The following is a 20,801-nucleotide window of genomic DNA, read 5'->3' on the forward strand; positions in this document are numbered from 1 at the left end:
ACTTAAGGCCCTATGAGGGGGGATTCAATGTTGGTTATCAACAAAGGAAACAAGGATGAAATTGGCAGCGCGGCGCATAGGATGACTATCGCGACGCACTGGGTGCATACGGCGCATAGGGACCTGTTTCGCAATGGAAATTTACACACACTGGGTGTGCTGCACGGCGCACACAGCCAGGAAGCCTGAGAATTGCCCAGATTCGCTCCAATTGCCCAAAAAACGCACGAATTCGCCTTGGGACGAATGTTTTAGGATCGAATTGAGCTTATTAATCGACCACGGACCTCAAACTCTAAGAAACCGCCTCTAACTTGCATCAGATTGTTGAAGGCCGTGTAGCTGTTTGGGAAGAAAATTCATGTTCTGGGGTCTCTCACTACAAAGGAACACTATGGCACAACCAAATAACGAAAGTCAAGACAAGTGCGCAAATAAAGGACTTGAAGTTCGTGTAGATGTTGCAATTGCAAGCAATCCTAATGGAGTCTCTCGTATGAAGAATAAATTTGCTGGGTTGATATTTATGTGCAACTCAACAACTAAGCAGGATTGTTTCCGATATCATGTTTTTGGCATCCCATCAGCTAAATTGGAGCTTGTACAAAATGTTCATCCCGGAATGAAACTATTTTTGTTTGAATCCGACATAAGATTAATGTATGGCATTTATAAAGCTACATCAGCGGGTGTCAACGAGCTAGAAAAAAATGCATTCAAAGGATCCTGGAGGTCATTTCCTGCTCAGGTTTGATTTCGTATTGATAGGGATTGTGTACCATTGTCTGAGGAAATATTCAAGAAGGCCATCAAAGATAATTATGTCGATGGAGGAAAAAAATTCAAGTTTGAACTCAGTACAGAGCAGGTCAAAATTCTTTCACGCCTATTTCTCACGAATGTAGCGAGAGAGCAGGCAACATCAAATGAATGGACGTGGCAGTAGTTTAGATTTTGGTTCTAAAAGAGAGGATAGACTGTTAAGGGAATCGAGACTTTTAAGGGAAGAAGCGGCAAGAAGTAGAGAGGAAGCTAATATGAATGGAAGAAAGAGTGTTCAGCATGAATCCAAACCTCATTCATTGGACTTAGAAACCAAGAAAACTTTTGAAATTCAATAGGCATGTTGCCAGGACTTCCTGAAGAATTAAGATGTCCAATTTCCTTGAAATTAATGTTTGACCCTGTGATTATTTTCTCTGGACAAATGTATGAACGAGTCTGCATAGAGAAGTGGTTCAGTGAAGGTCATGATATGTGCCCGAAAACTCAGCAAAAGTTGTTATATTTAGGTGTAACTCCCAACTATTGTGTCAAAGGCCTGATTGCCAGTTGCTGCTTCATATGTGATTTCAGGCCAAATGGAACCATTCGTAAGACACCTGATATTTGGAAAAAATAGAATACTGAACCTCGCAATGGGGTACATCGCCTTCAAGTTCAAATTTCCATGCGAGGTGTTGCATTGCTGAAAGGGGAGCCCTATATATGGTTTTTGGTGTTATGTATACTCTTACATCTGGCATAGCAGGCTACATCGCAGCTGGAAATGGCGGTTCCCTTTATTCAAGGCGAAATTTAGTTTAAAAGCTAACTTTATTGAAAATTGGTTTTTTATTCAAATGACAGATGGACAAGAGACTACCAACTAATTATACCAAACCCTCCATTTCAGATAGACTTTGAAATGGCTTGTTGATGATTTTTATCTTTATTTGTTTCTTTGTCGGCAATGGTTTCCTACCACACAAGTCTACATTATAAATCCATAAGGGAGCAATTAACTTGCTGATGGCGGTATACAGGAAAGAGTTTAAGGCAATGGGTGATTATTTGAAAGATTCAGGAGAGGCAATTTTGAAGCGAGTGGAGAATTTTATTCAAGCTATTGGGTTCTATGAGGATAAAATATTTCAAAAGCGGTCTCGCCTACATCAACGCCAAATGGAAGAGTCAAGCGCGAGAAGGCTAAAAAAAGGATGGAAATAATATAGAGCATATAGCAGCTATGAAATGCTCTTAGGACACGTTGGAAGATATGCTTGTAAAACTAGACATCTAGATGCTGATTACAAAAAATTGGTTGTGATTCAAACGGGGAAGGTGATAAGTCAGAACCCGAAAAGCCACAAAGACATATACCCTGGAAAAGAAACAGATGAAAGAGTGTGATTGGATTGTCGCAATCGTTCTATCCCACCAACGGAGAGGATCTTAGTATTGGTTCGCATGAGGCTCGTCAACAACAAGGAAACAATAACTAGTCCATGGAAAATTACAGGCAACACTATTTGTTTATCTAATCAAGGACCAAAGTTCGAATTTGAAAAAGTGTTTAACCAAGAGTCTAAAACAGTAGATATGTACGAAGCCCGCACTAAGGACATCGTAGTTGCATCTGTTTGAGGTTTCAAAGGGACGGTCTTTTCCTATGGACAAACCAATAGCGGTAAAACTCACACAATGCGAGGCTCTGCTGCTGAACCTGGTGTTATTACTCTTGCTGTCCACGATGTGTTTAATAACATTCGGGAGGCAGAGGATAGGGAGTTCCTTATTCGTGTGTCTTACATAGAAATTTACAATGAAGAAATCAATGACTTATTGGTTCCTGAACATCGAAAGTTCAAATTACATGAGAGTGTAGAGCGTGGAATCTTTGTAGCTGGCTTGAGGGAGGAAATTGTTGGAAACCCAGAGCAAGTCCTCCAACTTATGGAGTTTGGAGAATGGCACCGTCACATTGGGGAGACAAACATGAATGCTTACAGCAGCAGATCTCACACTATTTTTCGTATGGTATTGAAAGCAGGGATAAGAATGAAAGTGATTCTGTTGGCATGTCATGTGATGTTGTTCATATATCAGTCCTAAATTTAGTGGATTTAGCTGGCTCAGAGCGCGTTGCAAAGACGGGTGCTGAAGGTGCAAGTTTTGAAGGAGGGATCACATATAAATAAGAGTCTAATGGCTCTAGGAATTGTTATCAAGAAGCTGAGTGAAGGTGTTGAAACTCAAAGAGGACATGTACCATACTGTGATAGCAAGCTCACCCAAATTTTACAACCTGCATTGGGTGGTAATGCAAAAACTGCAATTATTCGTAATATTACACCTGCTTTGATTCATGTTGATGAAACAGAGGGGACACTTCAGTTTGCAAGTAGAGCATTACATGTCACAAACTATGCTCAAGTAAATGAGATCATGAATGATACGACATTGCTAAAGCAACGAAAAAGGGAGATTGAAGAATTGCGTTCCAAGTTGCAGGAATCTTATTCAGAGCATCTTGAAGAAGAGATATTGAACCCGCGCAACACATTGTTGCAGAGTGAATTACAAAGGGAGCGCATTGCTTTAGAGTTGCATGAAGAGAAGAAAGCACAGGCTGAACGTGAACGACAGTTACAAGAGCAAGCTCAGAAGATTGAAAACTTAAGCACTATGGTCTGGTATTCAGTCAGGGATGACAGAGAGACATGTGGCAAGAATAAAATCAGGCGTGAAACTTGGTGCCCAGAAGCTCCATTGAAAGAGTTTACAGAGGAGGAGTATAGTATGCCATCGAAAGAACCTTTAAGGGACATTGTTCCAGGACGCAGGGACATGGATTTGCCACCTCCTTTTGAGAAATTATGTGAAAATCAAGAATTGGATATAGATAATTGTTCAAGGCAACATGCTGGTGCTATTGGTCGGGGGTTTCCAACAGAGAAGGTTGATGTGCCCAGTTCATGGGTTGAGAATACTCTTCCAGATGCAAGTACTTCTCTTCATGTAACATGCAGGATGGTGAAGTTATCAATACAGAACATGCCCATAAATTAGTTGAGGGATCAACTTTTGGAAATGCATAGAATCTTCCAAGATTTGGAATGTAAACATGAAAACGAGAGAAAAATGAAGGATTGTGAAATAGAAGATTTGAATAAACAGTTAGCCAAAGTTGAAGCTATTGCAAGGCAACCTAAAGTTGTTAAACTCCATCATGGTTAATCTGCCTATATAGGAGGCAAGAGTTTGACTGCATGGGAATCTGAAGGCTTCATGATTAACAAACAACTTGAAGGATAAGGTGAAAACACTCGAGTTGGAAAAGTTACACATGCAGCGAGATTTAGATAGTCTCATGGAACAGGCCAATGAAGAAAATGAAAATGCAAAAGGTCCATTTGAAAAGGAAAATTATAATAATCTAAAGAGAAACTCTAGTTGAGGGGCACGAGAAAATTGTAGCTGGGTGCGTTCATTAAAGGCGAAATTTCAGTGGAAAACCGTTTATTGAAAAATTAGTTTTTGATTTGAAGGGCATGCGTAAGGTGAAGAGTCATCGCAGCAGAAAGATAGGAACTGATGGTATATTTTTAACTGCAGTTGCGATTCAAAGGGTCTACGCTCCAGATTCTATCTTTTAATTGGCCATCAACAAACAAATGTAACGCTGCTCCTTTTTAGAGCAAACCTTTCATATTCTCATGATTTTAGGTGAAACGGACCCTATTCTCAAATCGATCTGTTTTCCCATTCCTGAGTTTATTTATTGTATGAAAATTATGTGTAAAGGGTTATGAGTTTCTGAGGAAAGTGTGGGAGGAAAAAACCCAACGCTTCATTGTACAGATTTGACAGAGAAATAATTGAATGGTACAACTCTGTTTCATGAGATCCTTGCAGTAGGAATTTAGCATGTGTTTCTTCTCCTGTTTTATATGTCTCTTGTTTCTGTTTCATAGTTCATTCATAAACGTTTTCAGCTGAATGCTTTTAAAGTGAGAAAGGCAGAATCCAATTTATTGCTCTACCTTGGGAAAGTGTTCATATTTAATGTTTTCTTCTGTTTGACACAGATTCATCTTCTATGCCCTTGTCAACCTCTCAACAGTTCACCCACTCCACAATATTTCGAATTTGATGTTAAATCTCTTGCCTATCTTGCCTCAGGAGATAATCTGTGTCTTTGATTTAACTTCTTTGTTCATGTTGTCCCTTAATCCCACACTGCACAAAAAACCCAGTCATTTATCAAAATACCCTTGTCCTATCTATTTACTAGCCTAAAATCAGTACCCATTTTTAGTCATCTCGCACCCTATTGCTCATTTTATCGAGATTGACTGGAGAGAGCCCTCTCCTGCCCTCATAGGGCTAGCTACGAGGGTGAGCTTGGTTTGATGTTGCCTCGAGTTTTGCCTCTTTCAGCCTGAGGCAGATTCGAGCGCTAACATAGTGGCGACCATACTAGGGACGAAATGGTTTACTTGTAGATTGTTTTTCCCCAGTACATATCTCAAGTTCAAAGCTGATTGTTGATGGTGAACAATGATCAGACATAAGAAGACGACTGAAATCATTCACCTGGTGACTCCATTCACTGAAGAATCCATGCAATCAGTCCTTCATGGTGACTCCACTGCAGAGAGATCAGTAGCAGTAAGATTTTCAAGATGGATCGGATTGCAAGAAGATACTCTCCCATGAGCCGAGAGCACATCCCAGGTTTTCCAAATAAAATGGCCAAGGTAGATTGGTCAAAGAATTTGCTCGTGTTAAAAAATGTGGAAGGTAATGACGCTCCTCTTCATCTGGTGAAATTTCACATTCACGTGCATAAATTGAAGATCGATTTTCCTGAAGACTGTTTGATGAAAATGTTTATGGATACTCTGGAAGACGAAGCCCGATCTTGGTGTGAAAGTTTGCCACCTACTTCTATTTATTGCTTAAAGGATTTTCATGCAGTATTCTTTGAAAGGTATAAAGAATCATATCCATCCTTGACTTCAGTTCAGAACTGCTGTAGCCATGTTTATAGTTTTATTGAAAGCCTTGAGAAATATTATGAGGATGATAATTTTATGGATGAAGAAATCATGGAAGCATTGTATGAAAATCTGTTTCAACAGTCTATAGAACTCTTAGAGGAAACTTTACAGTAGGATCAAAATCAGTAGGTTAAAGATTTCCATATGACTGAAAATGATGAAAAAAGAAGTACTATTTCAAATCTGGTTGAAGCAAATGAGGATACGTAGGAAAATGATGTTCCAATCTCCAAAAATGATGATGATAAACTAGACTGAGAGACGGATTGTGATGAGGAAAAACATGTGGTTCTGGATCTCATAGAAGAGAATTGCATTGTTGAGGTTGCCTCAAATGAAGAATATAGAGTTACAGGCTTAACTGCCCTCATCTCATCAGAACACAACCTTCCTGCCAAGTTAATTCAGCGAATTCATGAACAACAAGAGGATATCTTTGTTCAAGTAGGTGAAAAAGTTTCTTTGGATGAATTTATGATAGAGGATAGAGACGTCATGCTTGAGTTTCAAGAATCATCCGAAAATGCTTTTCTTATGATTAATGAAGGTAATAAGGAACATGAAAACCTGGCTATCATATCATATGAAGATAACCTACAGTACATTTACACCGCAGAAGATCGAAGCATTCAGGATTTCCATTCAGATTCTTCTTCATATGTTTCATGTGTAGAAATGTTTTTCCAAGAAGAGATCTGCTCATCTACCTATTCAGAGTTTTTTGAAGCCCATGAGCATACTTTTACTGAAGTGCATGATGAAGGAATATCAAAATTTGAAGCAAAGGACACCTTGTTTCTTCAGCAAGAGGTAAATCTTCATATTTTCAGGATCCAATAGCCAATCTGTTGCAGTCAGCTGTGAAAGTGTTTATTGCAGTGTTCAGTGATGAAGGAGATCATAGTCAACTATGTGTTTGGATGCCCAGTGATCAGTTTGTACTGTTGACCAGAAGATCTGAGAGGAAGAATTAGGCAAGAATGCATCTACTTGATTGGTTACATTACACGGGTGGTCAGGTACTGCCACCCAGCTTTAAGTTTTAAGTTCAGGTCTTAGTGTTTTCGAGTACAGTTTGTCGAGTCAGTTTTTCAGTCATTTCAGTTTGCATTGAGTCAGTTTCAGTCAAGTTTCAGTCAATAAATTGAGTCATGTTGGTTTGTCGGAATAAATGACTCCATAGCCCAATGGACGAAGGCACTGTCTGCTCACGCAAATATCTACAGTTCTTGGCACCTCCAAGGAGCTGGAGCTGCCATCCCAATTGGAGCCAATGTTAGACTCAGCCTCGTCAGTCCTCTATCAGAGTCAAATTCACCAAGGTTCATTTCTCGTCATTTGCATTCATCAAATGCCATTTTGGTAAAAAAGAGTCATTTTAATTCTTGAGTCCAGGGTTTTGTCTCCAGAAGTCAAATAACGCCCACAGGCCATTAGGATGTCTCCCGTAAGTCTTCATTTCTGTTTGTCCATTATCAATAAGGCTCGAGAATGATTCTTCTTCAAAACAGAGTTTTGAAGAAGAAATCGTCACATTTTGTTTTTTGTAAGAGAATATGTAATTTTTTAAAGCTTTCAAACATTCAATGTTTCAGGCGCAGCCTTGGTCATCTTCTGCCAAGATCACATGCCAAACATCCTTGCAAAAAGGACAGACAGAGATTCATCATCAGATTAGGAATCAAAGTGGAAAAAAAAACAGGGTTTAAGTGCAAAGTGCCAAAGTTTTCCATATTATAAAGTTGGTTTGTCAAAAAAAAGAATTCAAAGTCCTTTTTTTATATATGATATTTACCACATTCATAAATCCATATGCATGTAAAAAACATCATTGAATTCAAGACAAATCATGGATGAAACAAAATAGTTTTTGAATGCCGAGACTAAGGGTAAGTTTGTCTGCGCAACGCACTGGGCGTTGGTCGCGGCGCATACGGAGTGCGCAACACATATAGCCGCATTCCACTGTGCAAAGTTGGCTGGGCGCGACGACATGGTGTGCGCGGCGCACAAGCCGAAACACAAAATTTTTGTCGTTTCCTCCAAAAAAGTTAAATCGACTCGGTCTTTGCTGCTCAAGACGTTTCAAGCAACCCCACAGAGATCTTAGACGTGCTCAGAGCCATCTAATTGATGAACACTCCCAAGCTTCATCATATGGTCAATTTCATAGCTTTTCCATAGCAAGTTCCCACAATCCATGGATGTTATACATACATCACACAATGGTTGGATTCAGACTTTCCTTCAGGTCTATACTAGTGCGAGTGAATTGAGGTGGTGGTTTAGTACCTGGAGATTTCAACTTCGTGGGAACGACATGCAAAAGCATCATCTGAGACAAATATACAACCAGTGCCTTCACCCTTGTCACAGGTTCCAGCTCTTTCAAGTGACAAAACAAAAGAAAAGAGCTCTGTTCAGCGCAAGAGAACGGTTCAAGCAGTTCTAAAGAAAATAAAACAGAGCCCTAAGAAGGTGAATTTGGTGGCGGCTCTTTTTCGAGGAATACGTGTGAAAAATGCTCTGTTGCATTTTTTGCGGGCGCTCACATCTTCGATTCTTTCTGGTATCCAGGTTAGCTTCAAAGGATTCCACCCTCTTCTAACAGAGTTCCAACAGCGTCCAACCATATGATTAAGGCAGGGACAAAAGAAAATGCCAAACTCAATCTGGACGGGCTAATCATGCACATATATAAGCTATTCGAGTTTAGGGAGGGGAAAATATCATCTTATAATCTAAAGGCAACTCAACAATATTGGCCGACTTCTCAAAGCTTCATCAAATTAAGGAAGTTGCTTTATGAATGAACCAATTATGCTAATAATATTAGTTCAGTCAGTGCCAAATCCTCTGGACTCAATGCTCTGTTTTCTTTTCGAGAGTTGATATCATCGCCAATGAACAGGGGAATCGGACTACTCCCTCCATGGTTGCCTTCACACAAAATGAACGCCTTATCGGGCAGCCTGCCAAGAATCAAGCCGCTACCAACCCTGAAAACACCGTCTTTGATGCCAAGAGGTTGATTGGCAGGCGCTTCTCAGATTCATCTGTGCAAAGTGATAAGTGTGTCTGGCCATTTTCTATTGCACGCGGACCTAATGACAAGCCTCTCATCCAAGTTTCCTTCAGAGGAGAAAAGAAAACCTTTGAAGCTGAGGAAATATCGTCAATGGTGTTGCATAACATGAAAGAAATCGCCCAACAATACCTCGGTTGTCAGGTAAGTAAAGCCGTGATTACCGTTCCTGCTTACTATAACGATTCTCAAAGGCAGGCCACTAAAATTGCAGGGAAGATAGCAGGTTTGGATGTCTTACAATTGTTTAGATTCTCTTTCGGATCCATCGTATAAGGATTCTTTTCCATCGACGTTTCGAACTAGCAACGATGGTTCATCTTCAGGATGTCTTACAATTATTAAATGAACCGACAGCTGCTGCAATTGCATATGGGTTTGACAGGAAAGCTTATTCATCAGACGATGGTGAGAACGTCCTCATCTTCGATTTGGGGGGAGGGACTTTTGACGTTGCTGTGCTTAATATTAAAAAGCACAAAATCGAGGTGAAGGCAGTTGGAGGGGACACCCATCTAGGAGGTGAGGATTTTGACAACAGAATGGTCAGCCATTTTGTGCAGGAATTTCAGAGGAAATACAAAATCGACATATCTTCAAATGCAAGAGCGCTTAGGAGGCTTCGCAGTGCATGCGAGAGAGCCAAGAGAGAGCTGTCTTCCTCTGTGGAGGCCATCGTTGAAGTACCCTGTCTCCAAGAAGGCCAAGACCTTCATTCTAAAATAAGGCGAGCAAAGTTTGAGCAGATGAACATGGATCTGTTTGAAAAATGCATTGAAATTGTTGGCAAGTGCTTGGAGGACACTGGAATGAGTAAAGCCCAAATTGACAACGTTGTGTTGGTGGGAGGTTCTACGCGAATACCCAAAGTGCAGGAGTTGCTTAAAGCTTTCTTCGACGGCCAGAAGGAGTTGTGTAAGTCCATCCATCCTGATGAAGCTGTAGCTTATGGTGCTTCTGTGCAGGCTGCGGTGTTGAATGGCGATAGCACAGCAGCACACCTCATACTTCGAGATGTCACTCCCCTCAGTCTAGGAGTTGAAATTGGTGGGGGTATTATGAGCGTATTGATCCCTAGAAATACACAAATTTCCATTAGCAGGGAGGGAAACTATGTTAATGCGTATGACAATCAGGAAAGTGCAAGAGTAAGCAGTGCATAAAGGAGGCGACCTTGAATGACACAAGTATGCAATCCAGATGCTGATGCAATTCCAGCCACACCTTTTGACATGAAAGGTGGATTTTTGAATCCAACTGCTGCCGTGGATCCCAGACTCATCTTCAATGCAGGTTATGAAGATTATATTGTGTTCCTATGTACCATAAATGGATCTTCTCCTCTTGTTCTCAATGACACCGGTGCTGTATGTAGTTCAAACGTTGGAATTAGTTCTGACCTCAACGTTCCTTCAATCACAGTAGCTAGCTTGATCAATTCTCGTACCATTGAGAGGAAATTTCTGAATAATGCAGGAAATGAGAGTTACAAGGCTCTTTGGAGTGCACCCTTTGGTGTTTCTATTTCTGTTGCACCCACATCCTTTACAGTTTCACATTGGGAGACCCAGAAAGCCTATAGTATTCCTCAATGCCACCGTTGTAGTTGAAGGAGCTGCCCAGTTTCTGCTTAGTTACAGATCCATCGGATTTTTTTTTTTCAAAATACAATAAATCAAGTCCAAGGCACGTTAATAGCTGATGGAATAATACTCAACACGTTCTGTGGGGAATGCATCAAATAATAGTCCAGAAATGTTGAAACAAACAATTAGTTGGAAGAGAACATGTAAGACGAACAGGCAGCGGATAAAGATGATCTGTTACTCGCTTTTGGTGTTCGCTCTGGTGATAGAGTAACTGGTAAATTGGAGTCATTTGCAAGTCGTGCTAGCATTGTTCATATCGACATATCCCTATAGAGAAAGATATATTTGTGACAACTGCCATTGATCGCAATATTGTTCTATATAACCTTCAGATGGCATCACCTTTGAACAATACGTAGACAAGGAAATAATGCCAGAAACGTTTAGGCATTTTCCAGAAATGAAATGCTTTTAGAGACATCGACACCTACCAAAAGCCAAAAATAAACAGAGACATCTGTCACAGCAGAGAAACGAGGTAAGAACTGGGATATAATTGGAGATCGCCTTTTTCAGTGTCCACCTGGTCTACCGTATGCCTTGTTGCAAGGCACACTTGAAACTCGAGGTGCAGATTTTGTAGAGGTGCCTAAGGAAGCTTGTCCAAGTATCAAGAGAGGTTCGGTAGCTTGGATTGATGGTGGGCCTGTTTTCTTCATCAGTCTTGCAAATCATGATGGATGGGATAGAAAATATACAGTTTTTGCTTCAGTTATTCCACAAGATATGTCTATTGTTGAAAAGATTGTTGAACTTCCAACGATATCAGCAATGTGAAGTGAAATTAAAGTTGCTGAGTTAGGAAGGGCCATAATATGCGATTACTTGGAGAAGCTAAACTCCTATCGAACATGTGTCGTTATCTCAATTTAAACCATTTTTATTAAGAATTGGTTTTTATTCAATGACAAGGGAAGGTGAATAGTCAAAGACCGAATGCCACAAAAACATCGAAATAGGAGTAGACGGTCTATTCCTGGCTTCAGTTACGATTCAGAAAGGATATACAGCTACAGTTGTTGCCTCTGCATTGATTATCATCAGATTTTATATGTAACGCTGCCCCTTTTCAGAACAGATGGACAACTCCTTTGCTATCTTCATGATTTTAGTTTGAAACAACTCCCTCATTTTTGGACGATCTGTTTTCTCATTCAGGAGTCTATTTATTGTATTAAAATTATGTGTAAAGGGTTTTGAGTTTCTGAGGAAAGTGTGGGAGGAAAAAACCCAACGCTTCATTGTACAGATTTGACAGAGAAATGATTGAATGGTATAGCTCTGTTTCATGAGATCCTTGCAGTAGGAATTTAGCATGTGTTTCTTCTCCTGTTTTATATGTCTCTTGTTTCTGTTTTATAGTTCATTCATAAACGTTTTCAATTGAATGATTTTAAAGTGAGAAAGGCAGAATCCAATTTATTGCTCTGCGTTGGGAAAGTGTTCATATTTAATGTTTTCTTTTGTTTGACAAGGATTCATCTTCTATGCCCTTGTCAACCTCTCAACAATTCACCCACTCCACAATATTTCAAATTTGATGTTAAATCTCTTACCTATCTTGCCTCAGGAGATAATCTGTGTCTTTGATTTAACTTCTCTGTTCATGTTGTCCCTTAATCCCAAGCTACCCAGAAAACCCAGTCATTTATCAAAATACCCTTGTCCTATCTATTTACTAGCCTAAAATCAGTACCCATTTTTAGTCATCTCGCACCCTATTGCTCATTTTATCGAGATTGAATGGAGAGAGCCCTCTCTTGTCCTCGTAGGGTTAGCTATGAGGCTGAGCTTGGTTTGATGTTGCCTCGAGTTTTGCCTCTTTCAGCCTGAGGCAGATTCGAGCGCTAACATAGTGGCGACCATACTGGGGACGAAAATGGTTTGCTTGAATATTGTTTTGCTCCAGTACATATCTCAAGTTCAGGGCTGATTGTTGATGGTGAACAACGATCAGACATAAGAAGACGGCTGAAATCATTCACCTAGAGACTCCTTTCACTGAAGAATCCAGCATCCGGTGCTTCATGGTGACTCCACTGCAGAGGGATCAGTAGCGGTAAGATTTTCAAGATGGATCGGATTTCAAGAAGATACGCTCCCATGAGCCGAGATCACATCCCAGGTTTTCCAAATAAAATGCCCAAGGTAGATTGGTCAAATAATTTGCCTGTGTTGAGAAATGTGGAAGGTAATGATGCTGCTCTTCATCTGGTGAAATTTCAAATTCATGTGCGTAGATTAAAGATCAATTTTCCTGAAGACTGCTTGATGAAAATGTTTATGGCTACCTTGGAAGACGAAGCCCGATCTTGGTATGAAAGTTTACCACCTGCTACTATTTATTGTTTAAAGGATTTTCATGCAGTATTCTTTGAAAGGTACAAAGAATCATATCCATCCTTGACTTTATTTCAGAACTGTTGTAGCCATGTTCATAGTTTTATTGAAAGTCTTGAGAAATATCGTGAAGATGATAATTTCATGGATGAAGAGATCATGGAAGCATTGTATGAAAATCCGTTTTAGCAGTCTACAGAATTCGTAGAGGAAACTTTGCAGCAAGATCAAAATCAGCAGGTTAAAGATTTCCATATGACTGAAAATGATGAAAAAATAAGTACTATTTCAGATTTGGTTGAAATAAATGAGGATATGCAGGAAAATGATGTTCCAATCTCCGAAAAAGATGATGATAAACCAGATCGAGAGACGGATTGTGATGAGGAAAAACATGTTGTTCCGAATCTCATAGAAGAGAATTGCATTGTTGAGGCTGCCTCAAACGAAGAAAGCAGAGTTACATGCTTAACTTCCATCATCTCATTAGAACACAACCTCCATACCAAGGTAATCCAGCCAATTCATGAACAACAAGAGGATATCTTCGTTCAGGCAGGTGAAAAAGTTTCTCTGGATGAATTTATGATAGAGGATAGAGATGTCATGCTTGAGTTTCAAGAATCATCCGAAGATTCTTTTCTTATGATTAATGAATGTAGTAAGGAACATGAAAACCTAGCTATCATATCATATGAAGATAACCTACAGTACATTTACACTGCAGAAGATCAAAACATTCAAGATTTCCATTCAGATTCTTCTTCATATGTTTCATGTGTTGAAATGTTTTTCCAAGAATATATCTACTCATCTACCTGTTCAGAGTTTTCTGAAGCCCAGGAGCATACTTTTAATGAAGTACATGATGAAGGAAGATCAGAATTTGAAGCAAAGGACACCTTGTTTCTTCAGCAGGAGGTGGCAATAGCAAATCTTCATGTTTTTTATGATCCAATGGCAAATTTGTTATAGCCAGTAGTGAAGGTGATTGTTAGTGTTCAGTGATGAAGGAGATCCTGGTCAACTATGTTTTTGGATGCCCAGTGATCAGTTTGTATTGTTGACCAGTAGATCTGATAGGAAGAATCAATCAAGAAGCCATCTTCTTGATTGGTTGCATTGGCATTTTGATATAGTTTGATCGCATATTGCCTTGTAAGAAACACGGGTGGCCAGGTACTGCCACCCAGCCTTAAGTTTTAAGTTCAGGTCTTTGCCACTTTGAGTTAGTTTTCTAGAGTCAAGTTTTTTAGTCATTTCAGTTTGCATTGAGTCAGTTTGAGTCAAGTTTCAGTCGATAAATTGAGTCATGTTGGTTTGTCGGAATAATGGACTCCATATCCCAATAGATGAAGGCACTGTCTGCTCACCCAAATATCTGTAGTTCTTGGCACCTCCACGGAGCGATAGCTTCCATCCCAATTGGAGCCAATGTTAGACTCAATCTTGTCAGTCCTCTGTCAGAGTCAAATTCACCAAGGTTCATTTCTCATCATTTGCAGTCATCAAAAGCCATTTTGGTCAAAAAGAGTCATTTTACTTCTTGAGTCCAGGGTTTTGTCTCCAGAAGTGTGAAATAATGCTTGCAGGCCAAAGGGAGGTTGAATAAGTCTCTTACTTCAAGAGTTCATCATCAGTAATGAACGAAAATGATCCTTCTCCAAAACTCTGTTTTGGAGAAGAAATCTACAATTTTTTTTTTGTAATAAATTTGCATTTTAAAGTCTTCCATAATGGAGTACTTCGAATACAGGCCCTGGTCATCCTGCTAGGTTCATAGCTCCATCAGTCTATGTAAACAGGAGGACTTATCATAAGTATTGAAAGTTCCATAAATAAGATGGCATATTCTTGATTTTGTTGAAGCTGGAGATCTACAGGATAATGCTGCAACCATGTCAGATGTTGGAAGGACAGAACTAAGATGAACTCCACCGATTAGAATATAGTGTTTCCTTTATATAAAGGCAGAGAATGTACCATGTGGCTTATTCAACGGAGGATGACATAGCTACTGTATGTTTCTTGGAGAAAACTTGAAGAGCAGATACATCTGGAGATAAAGAAACTTGGAATATCTAAAAGATTTCCATAGAAAGAAACTTCACTTTTAGAGGGAAACATTTGTTTCAAAATCTTGCACTTTGAAGGTATTAGAAGCCCCTGGCGTAGCATTGTGAAACATCATCTTTTCTAGGGTACTATCGATCTTTTAGACATGATTCGAAATCACATATAGGACTGCCTGACAACATACTCATTAATTTCACTTGTTTACTTTGAGAAAAATATTCTCCAAATAGAGGGAAAATGTCTTAATGATCGTAGATAACTAGAACGACTATATTTGGTATAGTCAGAAATTGATGAATATTTAGAGCTGATAATCATCACAATTCCAAAGGTTAGGCAAGATCAAAATTGTGTGAATATTGTAAAAGACAATTTAGGAGAATATGCTCGCAATTGTCTGCAAGTCTCATGGAGGGGTTGAAGAACTTGAACTGTATGATTGCTATGGTAGCATAAGGATAGAAAGAGGTCTTCATGGGCTAGCAAGTGCCCAAAAAGAAAAAATTAATGGAAGGTTCCGTGTGATTTTCCTTGAGGACTTAAGGCCCTATGAGGGGGGATTCAATGTTGGTGATCCACAAAGGAAACAAGGATGAAATTGGCAGCGCGGCGCATAGGATGACTGGCGCGCTGCACTGGGTGCGCGCGGCGCATAGGGACCTGTTCCGCAGTGGAAATTTACACGCACTGGGTGTGCTGCGCGGCGCACACAGCCAGGAAGCCTGAGAATTGCGCAGATTCACTCCAATTGCTCAAAAAACGAATGAATTCACCTTGGGATGAATGTTTGAGGATCACATTGAGCTTATTAATCGACCAGAGACCTCAAACTCTAAGAAACTGCCTCTAACTTGCGTCAGATTTTTGAAGGCCGTGTAGCTGCTGAAGAAAATTCATGTTCTGGGGTCTCTCACTGTAAAGGAACACTATGGCACAACCAAATAACGAAAGTCAAGACAAGTGCACAAATAAAGGACTTGAAGTTCGTGTAGATGTTGCAGTCGCAAGAAATCCTAATGGAGTCTCTCGTATGAAGAATAAATTTGATGGGTTGATATTTATGTGCAACTCAGCAACTAAGAAGGATTGTTTCCGATATCATGTTTTTGGCATGCCATCAGCTAAATTGGAGCTTTTACAAAATGTTCATCCCAGAATGAAACTATTTTTGTTTGACTCCGACATAAGATTAATGTATGGGATTTATAAAGCTACATCAGCGGGTGGCAACGAGTCAGAACAAAATGCATTCAGAGCATCCTGGAGGTCATTTCCTGCTCAGGTTCGATTTCGTATTGATAAGGATTGTGTACCATTGTCTGATGAAATATTCAAGAAGGCCATCAAAGATAATTATGTCTATGGAGGAAACAAATTCAAGTTTGAACTCAGTACAGAGCAGGTCAAAATTCTTTCACGCCTATTTCTCATGAATGTTGCAAGAGAGCAGGCAACATCAAATGAATGGACGTGGCAGTAATTTAGATTTTGGTTCTGAAAGAGAGGACAGATTGCTAAGGGAATCAAGAATTTTAAGGGAAGAAGCGGCAAGAAGTAGAGAGGAAGCTAACATGAATGGAAGAAAGAGTGTTCAACATGAATCCAAACCTCATTCATTGGACTTAGAAACCAAGAAAACTTCTGAAAATTCAATAGGCATGCTGCTAGGACTTCCTGAAGAATTCAGATGTCCAATTTCCTTGAAATTAATGTCTGACCCTGTGATTATTTTCTCTGGACAAACGTATGAACGAGTCTGCATAGAGAAGTGGTTCAGTGAAGGTCATGATATGTGCCCGAATACTCGACAAAAGTTGTCATATTTAGGTGTAACTCCCAACTATTGTGTCAAAGGCCTAATTGCCAGTTGCTGCTTCATATGTGATTTTAGGCCAAATGGAACCATTCGTAAGACACTTGATATCTGGAAAAAACGGAATGCTGAACCTGGCAATGGGGTACATCGCCTTCAAGTTCAAATTGCCATGCGAGGTGTTGCATTGCTGAAGGGGGAGCCCTATATACGGCTTTTGGAGTTATGTATACTCTTACATCTGGCATTGCAGGCTACATCGCAGCTGGAAATGGTGGTTCCCTTTATTCAAGGCGAAATTTAGTTTAAAAGCTAACTTTATTGAAAATTGGTTTTTTATTCAAATGATAGATGGACAAGAGACTACCAACTAATTATACCAAACCCTCCATTTCAAATAGACTTTGAAACAGCTTGTTGATGAGTTTTATCTTTATTTATTTCTTCATCAGCAATGATTTCCTACCACACAAGTCTACATTGGAAATCCGTGAGGGAGCAATTAACTTGCTGATGGCGGTATACAAGAAAGATTTTAAGGCAATGGGTGATTATTTGAAAGATTCAGGAGAGGAAATTTTGAAGCGAGTGGAGCATTTTATTCAAGCTATTGGGTTCTATGAGGACAAAATATTTCAAACGCAGTCTCGCCTACATCAGCGCCAAATGGAAAGAGTCAAGCGCAAGAGGGCTCAAAAAAGGATGGAAATAATATAGAGCATATAGCAGCTAGGAAATGCTCTTAGGACACGTTGGAAGATATGCTTGTAAAACTAGACATCTGGATGCTGATTATAAAAAATTGGTTGTGATTCAAACGGGGAAGGTGATAAGTCAGAACCCGAAAAGCCACAAAGACATATACCCTGGCAAAGAAACAGATGAAAGAGTGTGATTGGATTGTCGCAATCGTTCTATCCCAACAATGGAGAGGATCTTAGTATTAGTTCGCCTGAGGCCCGTCAACAACAAGGAAATAGTAACTAGTCCATGGAAAATTACAGGCAACACTATTTGTTTATCTAATCAAGGACCAAAGTTCGAATTCGAAAAAGTGTTTGACCAAGAGTTTAAAACAGTAGATATATACAAATCCTGCACTAAGGACATCGTAGCTGCAGTTGTTCGAGGTTTCAAAGGGACGGTATTTGCCTATGGACAAACCAGTAGCGGTAAAACTCACACAATGCGAGGCTCTGCTGCTGAACCTGGTGTTATTCCTCTTGCTATCCACAATGTGTTTAATAACATTCGGGAGGCAGAGGATAGGGAGTTCCTTATTCGTGTGTCTTATAGAGAAATTTACAATGAAGAAATCAATGACTTATTGGTTCCTGAACATCGAAAGTTGCAAGTACATGAGAGTGTAGAGCGTGGAATCTTTGTAGCTGGCTTGAGGGAGGAAATTGTTGGAAACCCAGAGCAAGTCATCCAACTTATGGAGTTTGTAGAATGGCACCATCACATTGGGGAGACAAACATGAATGCTTACAGCAAAAAATCTCAAACTATTTTTCGTAGGGTATTGAAAGCAGGGATCAGAATGAAAGTGATTCTGTTGGCATGTCATGTGATGTTGTTCATATATCAGTCCTAAATTTAGTGGATTTAGCTGGCTCAGAGCGTGTTGCAAAGACGGGTGCTGAAGGTGCACGTTTTGAAGGAGGGATCACATATAAATAAGAGTCTAGTGGCTCTAGGAACTGTTATCAAGAAGCTGAGTGAAGGTGTTGAAACTCAAAGAGGACATGTACCATACCGTGATAGCAAGCTCACTCGAATTTTACAACCTGCATTGGGTGGTAATGCAAAAAATGCAATTATTCGTAATATTACACCTGCTTTGATTCATGTTGATGAAACAAAGGGGACACTTCAGTTTGCAAGCAGAGCATTACATGTCACAAACTGTGCTCAAGTCAATGATATCATGACTGATACAGCATTGCTAAAGTGACAAAAAAGGGAGATTGAAGAATTGCGTTCCAAGTTGCAGGAATCTCATTCAGAGCATCTTGAAGAAGAGATATTGAACCCGTGCAACACATTGTTGCAGAGTGAATTACAAAGGGAGTGCATTGCTTTAGAGTTGCATGAAGAGAAGAAAGCACAGGCTGAATGTGAACGACAGTTACAAGAGCAAGCTCAGAAGATTGAAAACTTAAGCACTATGGTCTGGTATTCAGTTAGGGATGATAAAGAGACATGTGGCAAGAAGAAAATCAGGCGTGAAACTTGGTGCCCAGAAGCTCCATTGAAAGAGTTTACAGAGGAGGAGTATAATATGCCATCGAAAGAACCTTTAAGGGACATTTTTCCAGGACGCAGGGACAGGGATTTGCCACCTCCTTTTGAGAAATTATGTGAAAATCAAGAATTGGATATAGATAATTGTTCAAGGCAGCATGTTGGTGCTATTGGTCGGGGGTTTCCAACAGAGAAGATTGATGTTCCCAGTTCATGGGTTGAGAATACTCTTCCAGATACAAGTACTTCTCTTCATGTAATAGGCAGGATGGGGAAGTTGTCAATACAGAACATGCCCATAAATCAGTTGAGGGATCAACTTTTGGAAATGCATAGAATCTTCCAAGATTTGGAATGTTAACATGAAAACGAGAGAAAAATGAAGGATTGTGAAATAGAAGATTTGAAGAAACAGTTAGCCAAAGCTGAAGCTATTGCAAGGCAACCTAAAGTCGTTAAACTCCATCATGGTCAATCTGCCTATATAGGAGGTGAGAGTTTGATTGCATGGGAATTTGAAGGCTCCATGATTAAAAAACAACTTGAAGGATAAGGTGAAAACACTCGAGTTGGAAAAGTTACACATGCAGCGAGATTTAGATAGTCTCATGGAACTGGCCAATGAAGAAAATGAAAATGCAAAAGGTCCATTTGAAAAGGAAAATTATAATAATCTAAAGAGAAACTCTAGCTGAGGGGCACGAGAAAATTGCAGCTGGGTGCGTTCATTAAAGGCGAAATTTTAGTCGAAAACCATTTATTGAAAATTTAGTTTTTGATTCAAAGGGCCTGCGTAAGGTGAAGATTCACCGCAACAGAAAGATAGGAACCGATGGTATATTTTTAACTGCAGTTGCAATTCAAAGGGTCTACGCTCTAGATTCTGTCTTTTAATTGGCCATCAACAAACAAATGTAACGCTGCTCCTTTTTAGAGCAGAACTTTCATATTCTCATGATTTTAGGTGAAATGGCCCCTATTCTCAAATCGATCTGTTTTCCCATTCCTGAGTCTATTTATTGTATGAAAATTATGTGTAAAGGGTTCTGAGTTTTTGAGGAAAGTGTGGGACGAAAAAACCCAGTGCTTCATTTTACAGATTTGATAGAGAAATAATTGAATGGTACAACTATGTTTCATGAGATCCTTGCAGTAGGAATTTAGCATGTGTTTCTTCTCCTGTTTTATATGTCTCTTGTTTCTGTTTCATAGTTCATTCATAAACGTTTTCAGCTGAATGATTTTAAAGTGATAAAGGCAGAATCCAATTTATTGCTCTGCCTTGGGAAAGTGTTCATATTTAATGTTTTCTTCTATTTGACAAGGATTCATCTTCTATGCCCCTGTCAACCTCTTAATAGTTCACCCGCTCCACAGTATTTCAAATTTGATGTTAAATCTCTTGCCTATCTTGCCTCAGGAGATAATCTGTGTCTTTGATTTAACTTCTCTGTTCATGCTGTCCCTTAATCCCACGCTGCCCAGAAAACCCAGTCATTTATCAAAATACCCTTGTCCTATCTATTTACTAGCCTAAAATCAGTACCCATTTTTAGTCATCTCGCACCCTATTGCTCATTTTATCAAGATTGACTGGAGAGAGCCCTCTCCTGTCCTCGTAGGGCTAGCTACGAGGCTGAGCTTGGTTTGATGTTGCCTCGAGTTTTTCCTCTTTCAGCCTGAGGCAGATTCGAGCGCCAACAACATCAACATTATGATTGTGGACATCTCGGAAGAATATGGCTTATTTCTCAGTAGAGACTGGT

The 20,801-nt window shown here is 39.7% G+C and overlaps 2 protein-coding genes and 2 pseudogenes across 2 annotated transcripts; all 4 read left to right on the top strand.

Moving 5' to 3' along the window:
- The first annotated feature begins 394 nt into the window (after positions 1–394).
- LOC149153889 (kinesin-like protein KIN-7I pseudogene) lies at positions 395–3,831 on the top strand (annotated as a pseudogene).
- A 2,974-nt stretch (positions 3,832–6,805) lies between these two features.
- On the top strand, positions 6,806–10,073 carry LOC149153890 (heat shock 70 kDa protein 18-like). Its single transcript, XM_089443964.1, has 4 exons — positions 6,806–6,844; positions 8,115–8,402; positions 8,662–9,144; positions 9,237–10,073. Exons 1-4 carry the CDS (start codon positions 6,806–6,808, stop codon positions 10,071–10,073), a joined length of 1,647 nt encoding a protein of 548 aa, XP_089300090.1.
- A 5,830-nt stretch (positions 10,074–15,903) lies between these two features.
- LOC149153891 (DCD domain-containing protein NRP-like) lies at positions 15,904–16,455 on the top strand. The gene has a single exon (XM_089443965.1). It carries the CDS (start codon positions 15,904–15,906, stop codon positions 16,453–16,455), a length of 552 nt encoding a protein of 183 aa, XP_089300091.1.
- A 1,258-nt stretch (positions 16,456–17,713) lies between these two features.
- Positions 17,714–19,396, top strand: LOC149153892 (kinesin-like protein KIN-7I; annotated as a pseudogene).
- Positions 19,397–20,801: the final 1,405 nt, after the last annotated feature.

Source organism: Pinus tabuliformis, chromosome 9, assembly GCF_031772625.1.
Source record: "Pinus tabuliformis cultivar Carrire ecotype Pingquan chromosome 9, CPIR1, whole genome shotgun sequence".
Lineage (NCBI taxonomy): Eukaryota > Viridiplantae > Streptophyta > Pinopsida > Pinales > Pinaceae > Pinus > Pinus tabuliformis.

Coding starts and splice junctions, on each gene's coding strand:
- LOC149153891 (XM_089443965.1), top strand. CDS start 15,904: ATGGCACAACCAAATAACGAAAGTCAAGACAAGTGCACAAATAAAGGA.
- LOC149153890 (XM_089443964.1), top strand. CDS start 6,806: ATGCATCTACTTGATTGGTTACATTACACGGGTGGTCAG. Junction 6,845..8,114: donor TACATTACACGGGTGGTCAG/GTACTGCCACCC, acceptor GTGGTGGTTTAG/TACCTGGAGATTTCAACTTC. Junction 9,145..9,236: donor GGAAGATAGCAGGTTTGGAT/GTCTTACAATTG, acceptor GTTCATCTTCAG/GATGTCTTACAATTATTAAA.